Here is a 22,401-nt window from a genome sequence, read left to right on the forward strand (position 1 = left end):
CAAATATACCTAAGGTATATTCAAACGTATCTCATGTATAAAAAAAAATCTTTGGAATATATATATATATACATATATATATATAATTGCGACAGTATAATATAAGTGCATTTTATAGACCCCGTTCACATCAGACGTCGATTGCCGCCGTCGTTTGTAAGCGGGTTCACTGCAGTTATAAATTTACGTCCGTTCAATGAGTTGAAAGGAAAATAAGTAAGTATAATATGGGACATCAAAAAACCGCATTACTCCCGCGCTCCCGTTTCTGTGGCTTATTTTATCTATAGTCATTTCCGTCTGTGAACGCGACTAGGTAGTGGCTACTTACCTTTTGAGCCATGGAACGTCCCAAAAATCTTGGTGTATCCCGAACTCTTCGCCGTCTCTTAGCGTCTGAGGCATGGGCTCGCCGGTCGTATCAGGTAGTAAAAGTGACATTGAGCCTCCGATAAACCCTAGGCATCCCAGTACTACCAGTGGGATGTAAGAAGCGAAGGTACCCTAGATGAAACAAATAAATATCGATCAGATTACCTCTTAAGTATATTCAGTTGAACAAATCATACAAATGGATACATGGAGATAACTAACCATGTATATGATATAAGGCACGAGCACGGTAGCGATATAGCCTGCGATGTGAACGAGGCCAAGTCCCTGCGCCCGCGCTACTGTCGGTAGCAATTCAGCAGCGAACTGCATACCTAAATTGTATGCAATGTTTACTGCAAACCGGCCTGCTACTCCAGCTGCTGCTGACGGTACCCCTGCATAAGCGTAATCAATCATGTCAATGCACCCACTAAAAGCCTACATTTGAATTAGTTAAACATGTTGAGAAATCAAACTGCTCCACAGTTTTTAAAATGCGCATAAATACCGTAAGGATTTGACTGTACCCGATCCGTATACGTTTCGACTCTGAGAATATCCAGATCTAGAAAACTCGGAACAACTATGGATGTCGCTTGAGTACTACGAGCCGAATCCGAAATTCGGATCATTCTGGTGCTCATGGGCCTTACCATGAACTCTTATTACAGTTCAGTATAGGTTCGTAACGACGAAAAAGCGGGATAGTGATATACACTTCATGTAGCGCTGTATCACTACGATTCATTTTAGGTCCTAAACCGAATCGTAATAAGAGTTCATGGTAAGGCCCCTGTTGAATGCAGCACTTAAGTTATTCGTTAACTATGTGTTCTTTCATTTGCTTTTGACATTGTTATTGTACGTGCGAAGTTTCAGGATAAATTATACATTCTCCTGATGAATTGAGTTTTCGGAGGGGCATTGTATAATAATCCGATGAACTAAGGCAACATAGCAAGAAATTTTATAATAAGTGCCCTCCATCCCTCCGCGTCGCCCCCACCAACGGTTCGGACCTGGATCGGACTCAGTGCTCAAGCGAAAATACAAATGATACTGTAGTTACTTCGTTCCGCGCATTAACGATCTGAATTGAAGGTAGTCTCGACTTCGAAAGACAGAATTCGTAAGATTCATCGATTTAGTGCGTAAATAGAACTACGACTACTTCAGACTGCCATTTCTCGGATTTGAAACTGGGGGTCTACTCTCGATCTCCGTCCGACATCCGTCCGAAACAATTATTGTCAAATAAGTAATATTCGACAAACATTCGACTTTCGAGATTCGACAAGTATTCAGTATGAAGCTTCATTCGTATTACGCGTCTTTTTATTTGGTCAAGTATTGCTTATTTGGCAGTTATTGTTTCGGACAGATGTCGGACGGAGATCGAGTGTAGACCGCCAGATACGAATCGAACGTAGTGCGCAAACGCTTTGTAAGTCATTGAATTTGGGGCAATCCTAGATTTTAAACTTACTAAGATTCCGTGCCGCTGAAAATTTGGACTTAAAAATGTCAACAAAAATAGAATAGGGTGCTCATCGATCGACGATAATCTCATCCTACGTATCCCTTTCAGGACATCCCAAAATAGAATGATTATATACATTAGTAGCCCGGTTACATGACAGAACATATTTTATTAAAAAAATAAACTCACCAAAAGGCACAATTATTACAATAAAGCAGAACAGGCCTCCGATGACCATAGTGCTGAAGGTCAGCCAACGTCGTCCGGTGCTATAAAATAAAAAGGAACAAAATGTCACAAGTCTTATTTTAAACGCTAAAATTATTGACAAGAATCCGTGTGATGAAATTGTGAACAAACGTGATAGAAAACATATTATAATATAAATACGAATTTATAGAAATTTAACAATAAAACCACATTACATTTATTTCTACTGAACATTATTAATATATGCCAAGTGAATATAGAGCGGTAGTTACTACCCGACCGAGAGTCTGTAATTATTATATGATTATTATTTTACCATATTGGAATGAAGGTAGGTTGGTAGGTAATTGGTTTTCTTGTACGTATTTAGGAAATTTATTTATTACGTGCGAATTACATGCTATCTCATATTAATTGGAACGCTGTAACCAATCGAGCGGATAGTTTTGTTGAATTGATTAGACGTTAGTGACTGCTACACTATTAAAACTATTTACCGTACACCATAAAAAAAGTCACACTAACAAGTCAAGCAGGAAAATGAGCAGTAAATCTGCTGGAAGCTCTGTGGCGGTGGCTAGAGTGAAGGTGAGAAACATATCCAGCCCGAAAGCGCCGGCGCTTCTCACATGCCCGTCAAACACCATCGCGATTGAAGCCCATAACACTACCAGAATTACGGTATGACGTCGTAGACGTGGACTCCGGAAAAGGTCTAGCACTGAATAATTTTTGGCCTCTTGTTCTTTCTTCGCTAGTTCCGCTGCTGTTTCCTGCAATTTTATGTCAAATCACAGAGGTAATCATGATAAAACGATATAAATTAGCGAATTGACACAATTTCTGGAAGATATACACGGGATGGTATAAATGATCCATCATACATGGAGCCACCCTCCATATTGATTCCTTTCCTTCGCGTTACAGTAGGTGACAAATTATTTTCCTTGTCTCACCCTAAATTCTTCCATAATTTCGTTCGGTATTTTCCTCCTATTGATATATTCGAACTTTTTCAGCACATTTATCGCCTCATCTATACGACCTTGTGCTATCAGCCATCTGGAAAACAAAATCGAATTGCTTTAAACTTAAAAATTAAAAATTTCACAATCTATACCATCACTATGATGGTTGACAACTGCTGCTCTAAAAAAAATGTTTTCAACAATCACCATACTTTTGAAGAGGTAATTAACTAAGAGTATTTAGTGCTGATTATCATCTAAGCTTATTCCTAAATATTTGAAGGCGGTCTATGCAGAGGATAATTACATCTAAGGAAAATCATCGGCAAAGAAAAAGAAATGTTATGTCAAAAAAAGTTTACTACCTTTACAAAATGGGGATAAACGCGATGAAACAAATATTTATTTAAATATTTGACAAATATTTTGATATGCACACCTATCACTGTCCCGACGTTTTAGCCAGTTTGCACTGCATGGTCATGGGCTGACAGGTGATGCGACATTACGTCTTCGTCTCGGCGGTGGAATCTTCACCCACTCTCGCAATATTTGTCAAAAAACTGCCTCACATATCACTAACTGTGGACTACTCCACACGGAAGCCATATTCTGGCAATCAGTCGATCGCGTAAAATGATACCGAGTTTTAGCAAATACCGCTGCAGATAATCTGAAACCATCCTCCCGATTTAAATTATTTGGATATTTTTATTTCAATCGCTTCACGAACAACTATACGTGTAAATAAATAATTAGTGTTTTATTATATTATTATGTATGTTAGGCCATAAGGTGTGTATTTATGGGTCAACGTAACCTGAATATAAATAAATAATCAAAACTAGCGATCGATAGAAAGAATCTGCGTATGATGAAATTCGATCTAGCGACCGATTTATTACATTGGCGTTTTTTATTTTCTTCTGACAGCTACTACGTGTGCCGTACTATAAGTTTCCGGTATTTATAAGAAAAAAATACTATAAATTATTGTTTCTCAAAATATTCTTCGTTAGCGTTCCTGCACTTTTTGATACGAACGAACCAATTTGGAAACATTTATGCCACTCATCCGTGACAATTTTTGAAACATATTTCTCATACTCTTCGACAGTCTCTTCAGGTGATGAAAATAATTGACCGCGTAACTGGTTCTTAATTCTTGAAAATAAATAAAAGTCACGAGGTGCCAGGTCGGGACTGTATATAGGGATTGTCACTGAGATTCACGCGACCGGGTTTGAATTCTGCAAACCAGTCAAAGTCAAAGTCAAAGTCAAAGATTATTTATTCCATAGGTAAAATAAATTTACACTTGAAAACGTCACATTTAAGCTACATTTAAGCTACTGCTCGTTCACTACGCTGACCTCCCTGAGAAGAACGAGCAAGAAACTCTAGGGATTGCTCTTTTCAATAAACTTAAATGCTATGGAATACACTTTGAATCAAATTTGTGTGGATTCTGGAGCCATGTCGTCTTTCCATACATCTTTATCTAACACGTAGTCTTCAATTTTGTAATATGATTTTTCGATCAAAATATTTTTAATGTAGTTTTTAAACTTAGGAAATGATAAACTTAATATATGCTCCGGAATCTTATTGTAAAAACGTATACAGTTCCCCATAAAAGAGTTGTTTACCTTGGTTAAACGAAATCGTGGTACCATGAGTTTGGACTTAGCTCTAAGGTTAATATTATGGATATCTTCTTTCTTATTGAAATTATGTAAATTTTTACGGGCATATAAAATATTTGAGTAAATGTACTGTGATGCCACAGTCATGATACCAGTCTCCTTAAACTTTTCTCTGAGAGATACCCGAGAGCCTAGACGGTACACAGAACGAATCGCTCGTTTTTGCAATACAAATATGGTTTGAATATCTGCCGCTTTACCCCACATGAGAATCCCGTAGGACATTATACTATGGAAGTAACTAAAGTAAACTAGTCTAGCAGTACTAACATCGGTAAGCTCACGTATTCTGCGGACTGCGTATGCAGCGGAGCTTAATCTGCTGGCCAGGGACGATATATGTGGAAACCACTGAAGTTTACTATCTAAGGTCACTCCCAAGAAGACTGCTTTATTAACAAGGTCTAACTTTTCTCCGTTTATTTCTATGCTTGGACTAGTCGATTTTACGTTAGGTAATTCAAATTTAACACATTTTGTCTTCTTGGCATTAAGCAATAAATTGTTAGCATTAAACCAATAAACTACCTTAGAGAGGGTATCATTAATACGGTCATAGTTAATGTCATGTCTGTCTGTTTTAAAAATCAAGGATGTGTCATCAGCAAACAACACTATTTCGCAATGGTCCTTAACAAAGAATGGCAGATCATTAATGTAAATCAGAAATAAGAAAGGTCCAAGTATTGAGCCCTGCGGAACACCCATTTTTACTGGAGAACCCAAAGAAGTCACTCCATTTATGTCTATTTTCTGAATTCTACCGTTGAGATATGACGAGACAAGTTTCGACGCCTTGCCATTTACACCGTAATGTTCCAGCTTCCTAATAAGAGTATTATGATCAACGCAATCAAATGCCTTTGAGAGGTCACAGAAAACACCAATAGCGTTCTGGGACCTTTCCCAAGCATCAAAGATGTGTTTTAGTAACGCTACCCCCGCATCGCTAGTCGATCTACCACTAGTAAACCCGTATTGTTCACTATGAAAAATATGATTCCTACCGAAATAGGACAGTAATTGAGTTAGCATAACCTTTTCGAATATTTTACTTAAAGCTGGTAAAATTGAAATAGGCCTATAGTTGCTAGGATCAACTTTCCTACCGCTTTTGAATAAGGGAATAACCTTGCTGTATTTCATTAAATCGGGATAAACACCTTCGTCAACGCACCTATTGAAAGCTACAGCTAACTGTGGGGAAATGAGATTAATAACTGAGTCTATAACTTTAGTTGATATGCCCCAGAGATCTTCAGTTTTTTTAACATGTATCGACTTAAAAGCTTTTATGATGCCTTGTGGATTAACATGACGAAAATTAAATAAACTGCCACAAACGTTAACATTTTCCTTTAGGAGATCAATAGCAAGTGAAGGGGAGGAATTTAATGATTTTGTAGTGTTCACAGCAATTTCCGAAAATAACGATTCAAAAGCTTGGGCTACTTTATCTTTAGATTTTATAAGTTTGCTGTCTAATTCTAAAACTATATCTCTATCTTGTAGTTTAACCCTGCCTGACTCTTTATTTATTATGCTCCAAGTAGTTTTAGATTTATTTATCGATTGTCTAATTTTGTCGCTGTGAAACTTAACCTTAGCAGCTACACAAACTTTTTTAAATATTTTCGAATAAATTCTAACATATTCTATGAAATTGGAATTAGTATTATAGGTTTTCATAGCATATAGCTCATACAAACGAGACCTACTCTTATGAATACCTACTGTTGCCCAGTCGTTGAATTTAGTCTCTCTATGGAAAGTTAATGTTTTCGATTTAAATATATTGTCAAATTCATTTTTAATTAAACCAAATATCGTGTTATATAAAGTATTTGGATCCTCCGGTATATGGGATAGGGAATTTAAACTGTTGCCGATATTATTTTGAAATCTAATTATTCGTTCTGTGGTAATCGGTCTGCAGAGAAATTGGTCTACCTTCTTGCTCATTTTACAATTAAAAGAAGCCAATTGGCCAATTGGCCGTTAGCAGTTAGCTATAAATAGTTGTTTTGCATGGTACTTTATCGTCAAAAGCAGTTTGAAGCCGAGCGAAGCTCCGCTGAGCTATTAAATTACACTTAAAGTCGTTAAAATCATACTACGCAAATTTTCATGAGTTGAATACATGGTGATGTAGACAACCAATTTCTAAAATGACGCCACAATGTAAAAACAAGTAACAGTCCGATGAAACAAACTGTATTCTGCAACCAAAAAGTTCCATTTTCAAATGTAATTACTTTTAAAACATTGTTTATATAAGTGGCCAGTTCCGGAAACTTATAGTGCGCCCTATGTATAAGTTCCTCTGACCCATTCAGTGATAGTTCTGTTCATCTGACCTACGACTACTGCAGTCAATTTTGAAGAAGCCGGGCATTTGAAGTGGTAAGACATTCTTTGAGATAACCATTCATCTTTTCGCCTTGTCCGTGTCGAGTGTTGAGGTAAAACGTGGCCAATCGTGTTCACCTATCCTTTAACATAGGGCATAAAGGTTGGTTGTTTACTAACCACTGGATTCTTAAATCATCTTATAGGCTCTTTGCGTCGTTGGTTTACTTGGTATACTTTGTTTCTAAGTGCATTATAACCGTTTATAATGCACTTAGAAACAAAGGCCGTCAAAGTCCCAGAGGTCGTAAGCTCTGTTTTTTAAGGACGTCATTACTTGTAAGTATCTGTCTGTGTCAGTGGATTTACAGTAAACACAGTGTGTTAATCCATCGGATTTCACCATGATTTCATTGTCATTTTGACATTCAAGAAAGATAGCGACCTGTCCGTTTCGATCTCGTATGTAAACCTCATATTCGGATTAATAGATTAAAGACGATGTATCTACTCTACCTGTTCCACTTAATGATACGGAAATCGTCTATCTATCGAATATCTTTGAAAGTTCTAGGGCCGGTGCTCAGTGCTTTTTTCACAAAATGTTCCATCCATATATTGGCTACCAGGTCTACTTTGGCTTCCTATTGCAATATCATCTACCTGGCGGTAATATTTATTCTGGAAAGGAAAATACTTTCCTTCCAAACAGTGTTACAATATATCAACGCAGTTTGACGGCATTTACTTGTCCTTCAGTCTGTCTTTAACTACAAGCAGGCAAGCTTCGATTGGAATATTAGTGGTGGAAATTTACCATTTTCTTCTTCGTACCATTCATTGCTTTCTCGTTCCAATACGAGGCCCTTCTATTATTTGCATAAAAGCCTTGAATCTTTCACAAAAGACGGTGTCTTCCGCACTAGTGCCTGTAATACCTAGGCATACCTACGCAATATGCTTTGCCAGATTCGTAAGTAGAAAAAGCACTTACGACCATTCGCAACGGCACGTTGGACTTGTGTATTTTGGGCAGACTATACCAGAAGTTTGAGTGATTGATGTGACTTCGGTTTGTATAGCTTCTGGTACTCCTCTTCAATAAATAGATCCTGGTTTTCCTGAATCAGTATTCTTATCCTGAGAATATCTGTGGGCATGAGGTTTTGTGATACCGACTTGCATATATGTGGATCGATTAATAAGTCTCTATATTCATTGCTACAGGGACGTTTCCCTTATCACCAAAATATTTTTAATTACTCGAATTTAAGGTCACCTATTTCAGAATTGGAGCGAAATTGAAGCTTTTGACTATGGTATTTATCGCGCTTATCCCCATTTTGTAATATTAAAAATTTAAAAAGTGTAAATAAAAAATTTCAACCATGAGAGCCGACACTGGTATTTAGTTGTCATTGCAACAAAATTCAATTTCAATACAATAAAAATTCGATGGGAATTTCATAAAATGTGCCGATGACTTTTAGCAGATTTTTATGAAACTATAAAATGCGTAGGTATAGTTGATGGAATGCTTATTATAATATAATATTATGAATTAGTTTTCCATTGCAGAAAGCACAAAAGACATTTGACAATAACAAAATAAAAAGCTGTCACAAAATACTTACTTTTACCCATTGACTTAATTGTAAGTCAATGCTTTTACCATAAGGTGTGTTTTGTAGCAACGTCAAATAGTAAATGCTGCAATTATTGTCCCTTTGCAATTTTTTGTGGGCGTATTGGACTTTTATTCATAATTACGGAAAGCACACGAAAACTGCCCCGGAACAGAAGTTAAATAGTGAATACAATTGTTTTAGTTTTTACCTAATTAACAAGAAATAAAGCTACCTCGTGGGATTGTTTCATTTGCCGTAAAGAAACTTTGCAGTAAAGAAACATTAAAAGTAAAATAGCAAAAACAAATAATTTTAAATTTCAAACCTAGCGCTTTCCGGAACGACACATGGCGTGAATATGGCAAGAATCAAAGGCGCAGTGGTGACGAGGGCGTACAACCGCCAATCCGCGGCCGCTAGCGCGATCCACGGCAACGCACACGCGGCCCCCGTGAAGAAAACTCCAAATGAAAGGTTGACAACCATCGTGCGATATCGAGGGCCTACATATTCTACCACTGTGGGCGAAATGATTAAGAATAAGTGTTTTGTTTTACGTAAATCAGGTAAAAACTATAGTCTGTCTTTTTTGAAGACTTAGTAAAATGACGCGCTTATGGAATAAATAGCCGAACTTTGAATAATCCTCAACCAATTATAGAGCACAAGTTCATTTGAATTGACAATTTTTGTAAGTCCATATATTCATACACTGTATGTAGAACTATGTTTATGAAAATTACAAAGGGGAGGCATATTTTAAAATTTTTCATTTTAATTCAATATTGATCATGAAATCCAGCTATTCTTCTTCTTCTTAAAATCTATATGAATAATATTGATCTCGATACTAGTATGGTAATAACGCAATTGATAATCATTAGAACGTCGTAACATTCACAATTCAGTCATTTTTGGCACAATTTTATCTTCTTTTACAATCTGTCGATAAAACTTTTTTAAATTTTATGAAAATTGGCCACCCTTCAAATGTCACTTTACTCCGTCTTCAAAAAAAACAGACTGTAGTTAGTTCTTCTCATCCAACGAGATATGTATGAAGTTCGGTCTAAACTGGTTGAAATACAGAAACTTATATGGTATTCATGCTTTACCATAAATGAGTCATTTTATGTAACTATATATTTATAAAAATTAAAAGCTGAATTTTAATTAACTCACCAACGATATACATGATCATGAAACAGTTGTCATAAGCGAGGCCGACAATGAAGCGACACACGCAGAATGACCAGAAATCGTTGCAAAATGCGGTTCCCATTCCCCCGGCCAGTGCTGCCATATTAGCTCCTGAATTAACATTAAAAGTTTTGAGTAACAAAGTAAGTCAACCACAGATCAAAATATTATACAAACGATCACTTCTTTGAATTGCTAGTTTCAATACTATTAGAGTGGTTACACACGGCAATTTTTAGAAGCGATGCAAACGAGATGCGAACGCGATGCAGTCGCTAATCGTCTATCTTGACACATGCGCGCGACTTGAAGCAGCGATGCAAGCGCGCGACTGCATCGATACAATCGCCTGTAAATCGCAAGTGTATCGATGCAAGCGCACGTTCGTAAAAAGTCACCGTGTGTAACCATTCTTACTCAAAACTGCCCCTATGGCCGAACGGTTACCATGCCGGACTGCCACCGTCGCAGAGGTCTCAGGTTCGATTCCCGGGCCGGGAGAAATATTTATATGGCCTACATTTATTTCTCTCGTGAGTTTCGGTGTAATTTGTGGTTGTCTATGTACTCGTATGTATGTGTCCATGGCACCCGCGACACAGGGTTTCCCTAGTGCGGCGCTATGTTGAGTGTGTGCGTTGTTGCGTATTATAAAAAAAATCGGAGTAAGTTACAATTCTCAAATAATGATGTTGACACATTGTATATACAGGGGTGCAGGATTCGTATAGGTATGACTTTGTATTTTATAAATATAAAATTATATTTGTACCTAGACAAGAAACTCGAATCCTTGGTTTTTTTGTATAATAATAGTGGAGGTAATAATAATAAAGTCTGATGTAAAAATTTGAACGCCTGTCAAAAAAAAATTTTACATGCACGTGCTGTGGAATTGACTATTAAATATGTAAATCCACATGTAAATGCTATAGCAAAATTATAAAGGATATTAATTAGTTCTTGTATTAAATGGTTACGAATTACACTACAAGTCCAAGAGCGCATACAACTCAAAACAAGGCACTACACTCGCTAGCGAATTTATACAATAGCTACAGCGGTGTATCACTAACCGAATAATGCGGGCACCCGACCATACTTGTCAGCTAACCATCCGAAGAGCAATCCGCCGACGATAGCACCGCAGAAAAACACCGCTTGAGCAGTCGCCACGTTTTCACCTTTCTCACACACCCATCCTAACTGCAGATCAATTTAACACTATAATTATTAATAACAAGAAAGTCAAAGGAAATAATAAAAAATGGTACAGAATAATGCGATAATGCATAATTTGGCACCCCTGTACAACTATTTTAGTTTCATTAAGAGTAGGTATATACTGCCTGGCTTTGGTTGATTCCACATAACAGTGAAAGTATTCAATCACTCACTTTGGTAAAAATATAGTAAATTTGACGGTATACATTGAAAACACGATTCGTAAACATTTTCGCGATAGAAAAAAATACAAACATACATTGAAATTTTACATGAAAACCGCTATATTGAATAGGTACCTTTACCAATGATTTTTTAAATATCAACTGAAGTAAATAGAACACGTATACTATTTGATATACATTTTCCATATGGCTTTACTTTCGTTTGTGAAAAAAATAATTCTGAAATAAAGCCAGTGTCCCTGCTGCCCGACTCAAGCAATATGAACCAAATTAGTATGGGAAAAATGTTTGAATTTGAGCTGAAGTAGTATCAACTCTCAAGTTATCAGAAGAATTTTATTTAAAAAAAATCATGGAATACCAAGACAACTTGGTTCTTATTTGATGGGATGGCGATTTCAGGATAACAAAAATATTACTGAAAAACCTGTGTAGCAATTGTTTCATAAGGCACGTCGGTAAATTCAAATTCGTAGCCGTAGCGACAGAGTGAAGTACTCCATGAGCGGTCTGGATGACGGGTTCCATTCGACAAAACGCTGCTCCAATCTACTTCGTACATCAAGCACTTCTCGTAGGACCCATCGTCACTTCGTGGTATGGCAAGATAGCGACTAAGGGAATAAATTGAATTATTACATACTCATGGACATAACAGAATGAACGAAATATATGCGATTTTACAGGTTCACATGGTAGATATACTTACCGTTGTTCAACAGTAAAATTTTGAAGTTCCGGCACATTACACCAATGTTCGGCAGGTACAACTGTCATGAAAATCTGTGCGAAGTACACCACAGCAAAGAAGGTAGCATAAGGTAACATCATCAAGAACAAAAGTCGTTGGTACCATCCAAACTCGCCTATGTACGGAAACAAGTCGTCCAAATCTTTTAGCTGCCTCTCACCCTCTGAAGTCTTTCCTGCCCGCGATACAAAATTTTAAATTATTAAAAATATTTCATTTAGATTAACACGTCTCTTATTTACTTAAACATAAACAGGAAAATACACTACACCTGTGTAGTGGTATTACCCACCTGCCTCATCCACTCCTGCATAAGGCGGCTTGGTTAGGTCGCTGCTGCCAAGTTTAGCGTGGAGTGTAGTCACGCTAACCTCGACAGCTACGTCTTTCTCACGTGATTCCATTTTCAAAAATCGTTTTTGTCTTAAAATACACTTTCCTTGATGTAATTATAGTTTCTGAAATGTAATGCGCGGACGTTTGTCTGAAAGAGAAGGATCATTTAAAGACCATTAGGGGAGAATTAGTATTACATATGAGGACAAAACAATTTAAATAAACGACTATGTAGTTGTTACGTAGTGAAATTAAAGTAATGCATTGTCGATTCGTGTATGACTAAATGTCTTTCATAGACGAATATGGTTTGGTTATGACTGCAACAGTGTTGACTCACAGGAACATCGTAGGCTTCGGATATTACTAAGAGTCGGAATTCATATGTAACAAACAGGCAACGCGGGACTAATAAATGAATATGTGTATTTACATACGTACGTAAATGAGATTGACGAGCTTCTATTTACTATAGAATTAAAATACTGATAACGTATACATGCTGCCATTCATGTACAGGGTCGTGTAACAAATGTATTATTTACATTATACTAACATATTTTGTAAACGGAAAAAAAATGAATTATTTTCACACCTGGCTAATATCCTGACGTATCATCTATATTTATTACATATAATATATTATCCAATTTTGAAATGTTAAGAATAAGGCGAAAGTTTAAGTCTATATTATGTTCATTGTTACTTATTAACTTACAACATTATTTAAATATCTATTTGTAGTAATACAAATTTCTTTACAGGAAAATATTCTTAAGAGACTATCCCTAACATAAAAGGAGAAGTTAGGTTACAACATGGTTAGGAATCGCAAAAATGTTTTCTCATACATTTTGTAAGTGTAAATCAAACACTTTATCACTTTCGCGGCCTTGCGTGAACGTTAGATAAATGTTAAAGCAAAGGGAATGTAAATAACATTGTTCTTGTTTTGAAAAACTTATGCTGTCTATTACTTATTTTTATTTCCTCTAAGTATATAAACAACCTACTTTCCACTAGGTTATAAACAAGTGTTGATACCTGATTTATTTCCCTATAAAATGTTGATTATCAGATTTATGTTTTTTTTATCTGTCCCTTAACTGCATTTGGCCCGGGATTCTTATAACAACACGATCACGAGCATAAATAAACTAATAAAAAACAATATTTATAACGATGGTGCACATGCATCTTCAAACTAATTTACATAAAGTTACATCACTGGTTTTATGTATAGTGTAAAATAAATCGTATTAGACACTACCGTGGCCTCCAATACCCCTCAACTAGCCAGTCCCAATCTCACAACATACCAAGTTCACCCTTATACGATCGAGTCACGATACGATCTTACTAATAACTGAATACGATTTTAACAATTCGCTATCAGTGATCCGGTTCACCACACGACAGTGTTAATTCACACAATTGAATAAATAGTAAAAGGACAGCAATGAGTGAAAATATTATGTAAAATAATAAACGAGCAAATTAGAAACTGACTACATAATGTTTATATGAACTTAGATGTCTGTGCGAGTGTTAACTGTCACACATTTCGTAGGCAATCTACCGTCTTTACCGATATTAATCGAATACGTTAATTATGTACCCTCAGTGAAAAACCCACTAACTCGACGTATTATCATTTTCGTTTTTTAAACATTCGTCTTGAAATAATGCATCTTAATTGTCACCGTTCTAGCAATTTTGGAACTGAAGATAATTAACTCACTTTGAGGAGTAGGTTTTCAATTCGACTGTATTTTTCTTACGTACGCGATTCCTTCGCGATTACTTCGATATTTGTGAACCAATTTCAATGATTATTTTTTTGTTGGAAAGGGGGTACCTCAATAGTGATCTTACTGTCTAGATCTAAATTTAAAGAAAATATACCATCCCTAAGGGCGGCAAATTAGGTTTTGAATCCGGTTTGTTGAATTTTATCCACTTTCTGCTAACCCACTTCAAATAAAACATGGTGACCTAGATCTGATCTGATGATGGAAATGGCAGACTGATGAGAGGAACTCCATTACAGTGTACAGCAGCTACCTTATGGTTGGGCCCCAAAAAGTTTTTTTTTTGACGAGACCTTCATGCGTTTCAATTATCGTTGAGGAGACCGCGACAAAGAGCAAAGAGCAGCTTTTGGGGTAGGTTTTTGTTTGTATCAAAATGTTATTCGTTTCGTCTATAATGGTACTTACAAGTTACTCTTTTCTTTAAGTTGTTATGATTTCTTATAGTTTTAGTAACTATTTAAAATCTGTTTCTCAGCGGTTATCTCAATATGCACTGGAGAATGAGGTCCTGGGTTCGATTCCCGGTCGGACCAAGTTGGGAAACTAACTTTACTAGTATTTACGTGGTCTGTGAACTTAATTATTTCTAATTATTTCAAGTCTTAGTTTCTCTGGTACTTACAGGACAAGGTTTCTTAGTTTGAGACCAGGTAATGGTAGTGATTGTGGTCCGCTAAGTAATTATATAAATTATATTTCGAGATCTTAGGTTTTCGCAATTATTACGCGTAGGAAATGAAACTATTTTTCTCGCATCTTAATTGTTTTAAAACAAGAAACTCTTTACAGCCCGGGCTTTCGGAAATGTCACGGCTGCTTGTCGTCCGACTATCGTGATCTTGGTTTGTTTGAAGAAACAAATATGTAGTATACGCGACTTAGATCCGAAAAAGAAAATCGTTTCATTTCCTATATTTATTATATTGCCAAGCAGGCCATATAGATAATGAATATTCATGCTTATTACATAATGTCGTGACATATAACATGATGAGTTTATCACACACATTAATCAGTATACCCATGCGGCAAATCATACACGAAAATACTTACATTTTAATATTGTGAAGTTTCGGTAGTCCCTCTAAAAATATTACAATCCGAAGTAAAAAAAAATTAAAACAAAAGTGAGCAGATTTTTCTCCGGATTCAAATGTTAGTGGTTACCTGATGTCTGCTTAGTTGCCACCAAAGAAACTGTAGGTTGATTTCGAAGACGAGCAGTTATAAAATGAATTAGCTTGACCCTTGACAACTGCGACTGCTTTAAAGTTCAGCTGTTAACACAATGAGCTCTCGTGCAAAAGTGAACATCTGAAGCGAATGGCTGCGTAACTGGCCCGATTTTAATTGCCACTCGTTTATAAGTTCAGTGTCTAGGCAACGACATGATTGTTATATGGCAGGGGCAAACAAACCAATGACGTCTTCATTGTTTAGTGAACACACAAGAATTATTGTTAAGTATATAGGTAATACATATATACGGAAAAATGAAAACTTAGTCCTATAACAGTCTGTTTATCATAGTTGATACACAACAAGCATCTATAAATAAAATGAAGGAGCATTAGTATTGTTTACAAGAGTTTTTAAAGAAAAATATGGTTTGTTTGGTCAGTTTACACGGAAGTTTTAACTAGTCTATACAATAAAAATTTATGATAAAACTCAAAAGGCCGAAACGTGTAAAGTAAGTGAAGTAACAGTAGAGCTCCTAGTGAAAGAGTACATCCAGAAAAATACTGTCACCCTAGCTATTTCTGCCGCCAAACAGTAATGTCGGTTTTACTGTGTTCCGGTTTTGGAGGGTAAGTGTGCTGGTGAAATTACAGGCAGATGGGACTTGTCAACTTATGTCCCAGGGCGCAGTGGCAGTGCCCCTCAGATCTTTGCGATTTAAAGCTCAGAGTGGCGCTGCAACTGTTATGAACAGGCGTGTAGCTTACCATCAGGCGCAGGACTTGTTCACCCCGTCATTTGATATTATAAAAAGTTAATGTAATTTGTGTCAGACCTAAGCATCCCAAAGCTGCCAAAGCACCCGCAAAGGCAGCCGTCTCGATATCCCTAAGCATGCCGCAGCTTTATTTTGCAGCACCGTCCACTTTTTCATACGAATGAACTAATTTTGAAAACAATTATGCCATTTCTCCGTGACAATCTCTGCAACATATTCTACTTACTCTTCGACAGCCTCTTCAGGTTCTTAATTTTTCGAAATAAATAAAACTCACAAGGTGCCAGGTCGGGACTGTACGCGGGATGGCTCATAAGGTCAACGTTGTTCATTTTCAAAAATTCATTTGACTGCCTGACCGTGTGAGAACTCGCATTATCGTGGTGCAAGATCATACGGGGTTTACGGTTATTTTTACGGAGTTTGTCAATAACTTCCGGCAAACAAATGGTCGTGTACCAATCACTATTCACGGTATAATGATTCTCCAAAGCAACAGTAGCCACGTGTCCAGTTTTATTAAGAAAAGAAGCAATCATCCGCTTAGAGGCACTTTGCACTCGCGCCACTTTAGTTGGTTTCGGCTCATCTCGAAAGACCCATACGCTCGATTGCTGCTTTGTTTTGAGATCGTAACTATAAATCCATGTTTCGTCGCCTGTTCCTATGTCCCACGCCAAATTTGATGCCCCTTCATTGAATCTGGTATGCATGGCATTGCACCAAGTGACAGGATCCGTTTTTTGAGCCTCAGTCAAATTGTGTGGGATCCACCGACAGCACAGCTTTTTCACACCCAAATGTTTGTGTAGTATTGATTGTATTTTACTCATGCCTATGCCTAAATATGCCTATAATATTCTTCGAAAATATGACTAATATGATGTACTAATATGATCTCGGTAATCCGTAATTCAAAATGTCCACGATAATTCATAGCTTTCATAAACATGTCTCAATCTTTAACGACCACGGTGGCTCAACGGTTTTCTTCTGTCGACGCTGAATAAGGAGATCTCGGGTTCGATTCCCAACCAGAACTAAAATTGGTAGAACCAATTTGGGAAATTAACTGTTTTGAGTTTCGTTACTCGGATACTTATAGCACAGGGCATTCCCTATTAAGAAACCAATAACCCTGACACGAAATACAAGAGCGAGATATTGTTATCCTCTATGCGAAATAGCAGTTATCTCGCGTGTTATATCGTTCTCGTCATGCTTGCCCCACAGATAAACGATGTCGTTCTTTTTCACATTATTATTATCTACTTTCAAATAAGATGATCAATCAAACGGAAGTAAACGAAAAATAGATATAACGAAAAATAAATAAAAATAGAGTAAACGACAATAGACTTGAATGTGAATAATCGAAAAAGATTCTCATCTGCACGCAAACTGTGTCATTAGGAAGAAATATCTCATTGTGTATTTGAACAAGAGACGAGTACATCCCTGTTAAAATTTACAGGAAGTGTAACCACATGTACAAAAACAATATGGCCACTACGAATTTCTTGAAAACTCTTTATTTTTATGGTGGAAAGCAACACAACTGTCCATAACAGTTGCAGTTATCACAGGTTTAATAATAATCACAGCAGCGGCACAGTGGTGCCACTGTAGCGCTTCTATAAGCGTGTAGTATGAAAGCGTCCTAATTTTTTTCAACCATTGGAAGAAGCTCCGATTTGGACAAATAAACAATGATATCTATATACCTACTAGCAAAGAATAAAGATATCTGTAGGATTTTGAGGCATCTCCCAGAGACGAAACTAAAGTTAAATTAATGGATTTTTTTAACTACAAATTTATTCCTGCCTAATGACGTCCATAAATATCCAATGATTTGATAGAAATGCAATCAGGAACGAATGTAGAACCATTAAACCGGATTTTATTACTAATGGAGTTGAGATGGTTTTCCCAATATACAAGATAGAAATAAGTCTTAGTCCATCTCTACTCTATTAAAATGTGTAATATTTACTGGTCGCTTTTAAACTGTTTTGGATATGACCTTTCAGGAAATATCGTCATTTATGAGTTTTATAATGCCTACGTTCATTATTTATTATCGACGATGACCGCAGATAGCCTTTGATTATTTTTATTTAAGTGACTCAAAGTGAACAATTCAACCAGCAACAAATGAATTGGTTGCATCATTAGTTGTAATTGTGACTCGGAATAACAGTAAGTGATGCGTACAAAGCGGCGTCTTTTAACTGAGATATATCTGATCTTGTCTTATCTGTAAGCTTACATATTTACCTAGGTACTTATAAATGTAGATATGATTCGTTCCACTATCACATTTTAAAGAAAGTGCAAAAATAAAACATATGCTTACTCAAGATACTATTTTGCGAAAATGAACTCATTGTAAAGAAGTACAACGACAAGGTACAAGAAAGAATAGACTTAATAATAATATAGGTAGGTAGGCTACAACGCGAAAAAAGTTGCTCCTTTTGTGGTTCGTTCTGGATTTAAAATTACACCATCAAAAAAATTACAGATAACTAACCAATACCCTGAGTATAGAGTGTTGAAAATATTTGCATTATTTGACGGTTCTTGTCCGGTTACACTGAACACTTATTTATGATTATTGTACCTCTTCCAGCAGTTTGTAGAGACGATATAGGTACGTGGGTGATCGCACAAAATATTTGCATAAAAATATTAATTGCAATAGCACAGCGTCTCCAGTGGGGCCCTATAACATCATCATCATCAATTAACTCATTTATACGTCCCACTGTTCGGCACGGGTCTCTCATCAGGCGAGAATTTAGGCCATAGTACATAGGGAGCACTATAAGTTTCCGGAACTGGCCACTTACATAAACAATATTTAAAAAGTAATTACAAAATTTTAAAATGGAACTGTTTGGCTGTAGAATACAGTCAGGACTGTCACTTGTTTTTACATTGTGGCGTCATTTTAGAAATTGGTTGTCTACATCACCATGGATTTAAGTAGTGAAAATTTTCGTAGTGTAATTCAACAGCTCAGCGGAGCTTCGCTCGGCTTGAAACTGCTTTTGGCGGTGAAGCTCCATGCAAGATGACTATTTATAGCTGGTTTGCAGAATATAAACGCGATCATGTGGATCTCAGTGACGAATTTCGTGATGGTCGCCCGTCCACTGCTGTGAACAACAAAAACATCGATGCTGTGCGTCGTATGATCAAAACAGACAGGCATGTGACATACCATGAGATTCGGGCATCTTCAGGCATAGGCATGAGTTAAATACAATCAATACTACACAAACATTTGGGTGTGAAAAATCTGTGCTGTCGGCGGATCCGGCACAATTTGACTGAGACTCAAAAACTGGATCGCGTCACTTGGTGCAATGCCATGCTTACCAGATTCAACGAAGGGGCATCAAATTTGGCGTGGGACATAGTAACAGGTGACGAAACATGGATTTATAGTGACGATCCCAAAACAAAGCAGCAATCGAGCGTATGGGTCTTTCGAGATGAGCCGAAACCACCCAAAGTGGCGCGCGTGCAAAGTTTCTCTAAGCGGATGACTGCTTCTTTTTTTAATAAAACTGGACACGTGGCTACTGTTGCTTTGGAGAATCATTATACCGTGAATAGTGATTGGTACACGACCATTTGTTTGCCGGAAGTTATTGATAAACTCCGTAAAAATAACCGTAAACGCCGTATCATCTTGCACCACGATAATGCGAGTTCTCACACGGCCAGACGGACAAATGAATTTTTGAAGGTGAACAACGTTGACCTTATGAGCCATCCCGCGTACAGTCCCGACCTGGCACCTTGCGAGTTTTATTTATTTTCAAAAATTAAGAACCAGTTACGCGGTCAACGAATTTCATTACCTGAAGTGGCTATCGAAGAGTATGAAAAATATGTTTCAGAGATTGTCACGGAGATGTGGCATAATTGTTTTCAAAATTGGTTCATTCATATGAAAAAATGCATTAACGCTAACAGAGAATATTTTGAGAAATAATAAATTCATTTCTTTTTTTTCTCCATTTAAAGTATTTTTCACCATTTAAAGTATTTTTTTCTTGTTCATTCTGGAAACTTATAGTGGGCCCACGTATTAGATTATAGTGAAGCATGGACTGTGACATTTTATGAAATAATGAAAAAACTTGAATGTATCGAACGCAAACACTTTCGGTGTCACAAGACAAAAGACATGTATCAACCCGAAGCGGACCTCATGCATATCATGGAAAATAAAATCGTGAAGTCACTCGCGGAGACTTATGGCAAGTAGACCGTTATAGCAATACAGACTACACAGCTTTTAGATTTATGTGCAAAAAAATGTTTTGAATACAAAAGATAAAAACGAAACGTGTTTAAATAAAAATTGTGAAAAATGTTTCGTCTTAGCTTCTTTGTCGACGTCGTGAATGTTTTTTATACGACAAAGATTATAGTCACACTTTCTGTAGACATTGACGATACAACGTTATTCCAAAACGAGTAAATATCGCAGTGTCCGAGAATCGAGTCTCCCAGATTAGCTATTTCATATTATGTGATGTCAATGCGTAATCATTCCATTCGTACAAAACACAGGGTTTTTTGCTTATGGAATACGCTTAGGTCACTTGGATATCAAAAAGAATACCAATTTTTTTAAATATGAAGAAATTTCAAAAACTAAGCGTAATAATGTGACTTTTGTGCAGTGGGTACAGAGTCTTTCAAGCTATAACAACACGATATGCTATGGTTCGCGTCGAAATCGCGGAATCGTCATTGTTCTCAGGTACTCGCCTGGTCCAGTGCGTCTCGTCTATTCTCGCAATGTGCCCCGCCAGCTTGTTTAAGAAAGCCTGTGATGTGAAATCCGATTAGACTTGTACTTGACACTATTCCTACAACTGCTAAATACAGTAAAAGATGTTTATAAATGTGTGTTGATATATAGTATAATAAAATACCACTTGAGAGTAAACTATCACACGTAAATTTATTTAAAACAAAGCTGTACAAGTGGTTAAATAAAAATATTTTTTTATGACCTAAACGAAATATTTGACAGAAAATGAGATTTAAGATTTTATCTTGAAGATCTATTATTCTTGACAAAATTAGTGTATCGACATTATATAACTAGACATTCGTATGCTATTTAATATATGCGAAACATGTTTGTACTGGCACTGGCTCTTGTAACATCTTCTGTTATACCATGTTTTAAGCAAATAAACGAATCATTATTATTTCGGATCCTAGCATTGCTTTTCGATCTCGCAGGGTAACTCCGGAGATTGCTCTCTCCATGCCCCTCTACGCGATTCGGAACATCTCGGCAGACAACTTTGTAAAAGTCATGATCTCCGTACCGTAGACGAGCACGGGCATGACATGACACACTGTTCGAAGACTTTGACTTTGAGATATACGTACGAGTAGGGGTATTTTGCCATGTAGCTTTTGTTTGTTGACACCGAATAAAGCCCACGTCTGTGCGATCCGTCGTTCCACTGAAAATTAATTCGTATAAAAACTGCAACTACAAAAACGCCGCCATTCGTTTACGCATAATGTTATTCGCTTTCCCACCTTTTAGTAACTTATTTTTTTAATATACATATTTGTAAAGTTTGCATGCATTTATTAAAAAAAGCTCTGCATAAGATTGCGGCTCGTGCTTCACTCATACTCGTTCAGCAATTTCTTACTTCCTGCACCAGTACAATAATGTACTATTCAGTGATGACACTTGATATATATTTTTATGTAATATAATAAATATTGGCCCATCTTAACATTCACATCTTGCGTGCATAAATGAATCTGTGATGTTTTTCGATATCTTTTTAAAAAATTGATAAAGTTAATTGCAACTTTTTAAGCAGTTATTTACGGAATAACAAAATAATACAATAATATTCAAATTTTCTACCCATGCCCTAGTCCACAAGAATAAGGTTATATGATAATATTGAACTAACTGAGTTACGTTTCTTAATATGACAAATGACAATAGAATTATGTTCTCGTAAAAATAATTACTCGAAATAACGATACACGCAGTTATCACATTTTATTCCCGTTTCAAACTATTCGGGCTGTTCGTGTAACAAAGCAAAATAAAACAAAAGTTGATTATCATATCATGGTTCCATTGTAACAGCAGAATAAAAGACCTGTCCAAAAAAATATCTTACTATGTTTACGAGAATAAGATG

General features: G+C 36.6%; 1 protein-coding gene across 3 annotated transcripts; it reads right to left on the bottom strand.

The window, feature by feature from the left end:
* Nucleotides 1-276: 276 nt before the first annotated feature.
* On the bottom strand, nt 277-15,532 carry LOC113226584 (carcinine transporter-like). 3 transcript variants are annotated; one of them, XM_026459290.1, is made up of 13 exons: nt 15,394-15,510; nt 15,280-15,310; nt 12,369-12,560; nt 12,035-12,251; nt 11,753-11,939; nt 10,993-11,122; nt 9,899-10,027; nt 9,042-9,234; nt 3,022-3,127; nt 2,591-2,838; nt 2,045-2,124; nt 595-770; nt 277-504 (listed from the first exon to the last, which is right to left on the bottom strand). In XM_026459290.1, exons 3-13 carry the CDS (start codon nt 12,478-12,480, stop codon nt 328-330), a joined length of 1,755 nt encoding a protein of 584 aa, XP_026315075.1. In that variant the 5' UTR covers nt 12,481-12,560; nt 15,280-15,310; nt 15,394-15,510; the 3' UTR covers nt 277-327. The 3 variants fall into 3 exon arrangements, with proteins under 3 accessions (XP_026315075.1, XP_026315083.1, XP_026315066.1); XM_026459298.1 differs by lacking the exon at nt 15,280-15,310 and having other exon boundaries at nt 15,394-15,532; XM_026459281.1 differs by lacking the exons at nt 15,280-15,310; nt 15,394-15,510 and having other exon boundaries at nt 12,369-12,929.
* Between the last annotated feature and the right edge of the window lie 6,869 nt (nt 15,533-22,401).

This window comes from Hyposmocoma kahamanoa, unplaced genomic scaffold (genome assembly GCF_003589595.1).
Source record: "Hyposmocoma kahamanoa isolate Upper Pololo Valley unplaced genomic scaffold, ASM358959v1 100021, whole genome shotgun sequence".
Taxonomy (NCBI): Eukaryota; Metazoa; Arthropoda; class Insecta; order Lepidoptera; family Cosmopterigidae; genus Hyposmocoma; species Hyposmocoma kahamanoa.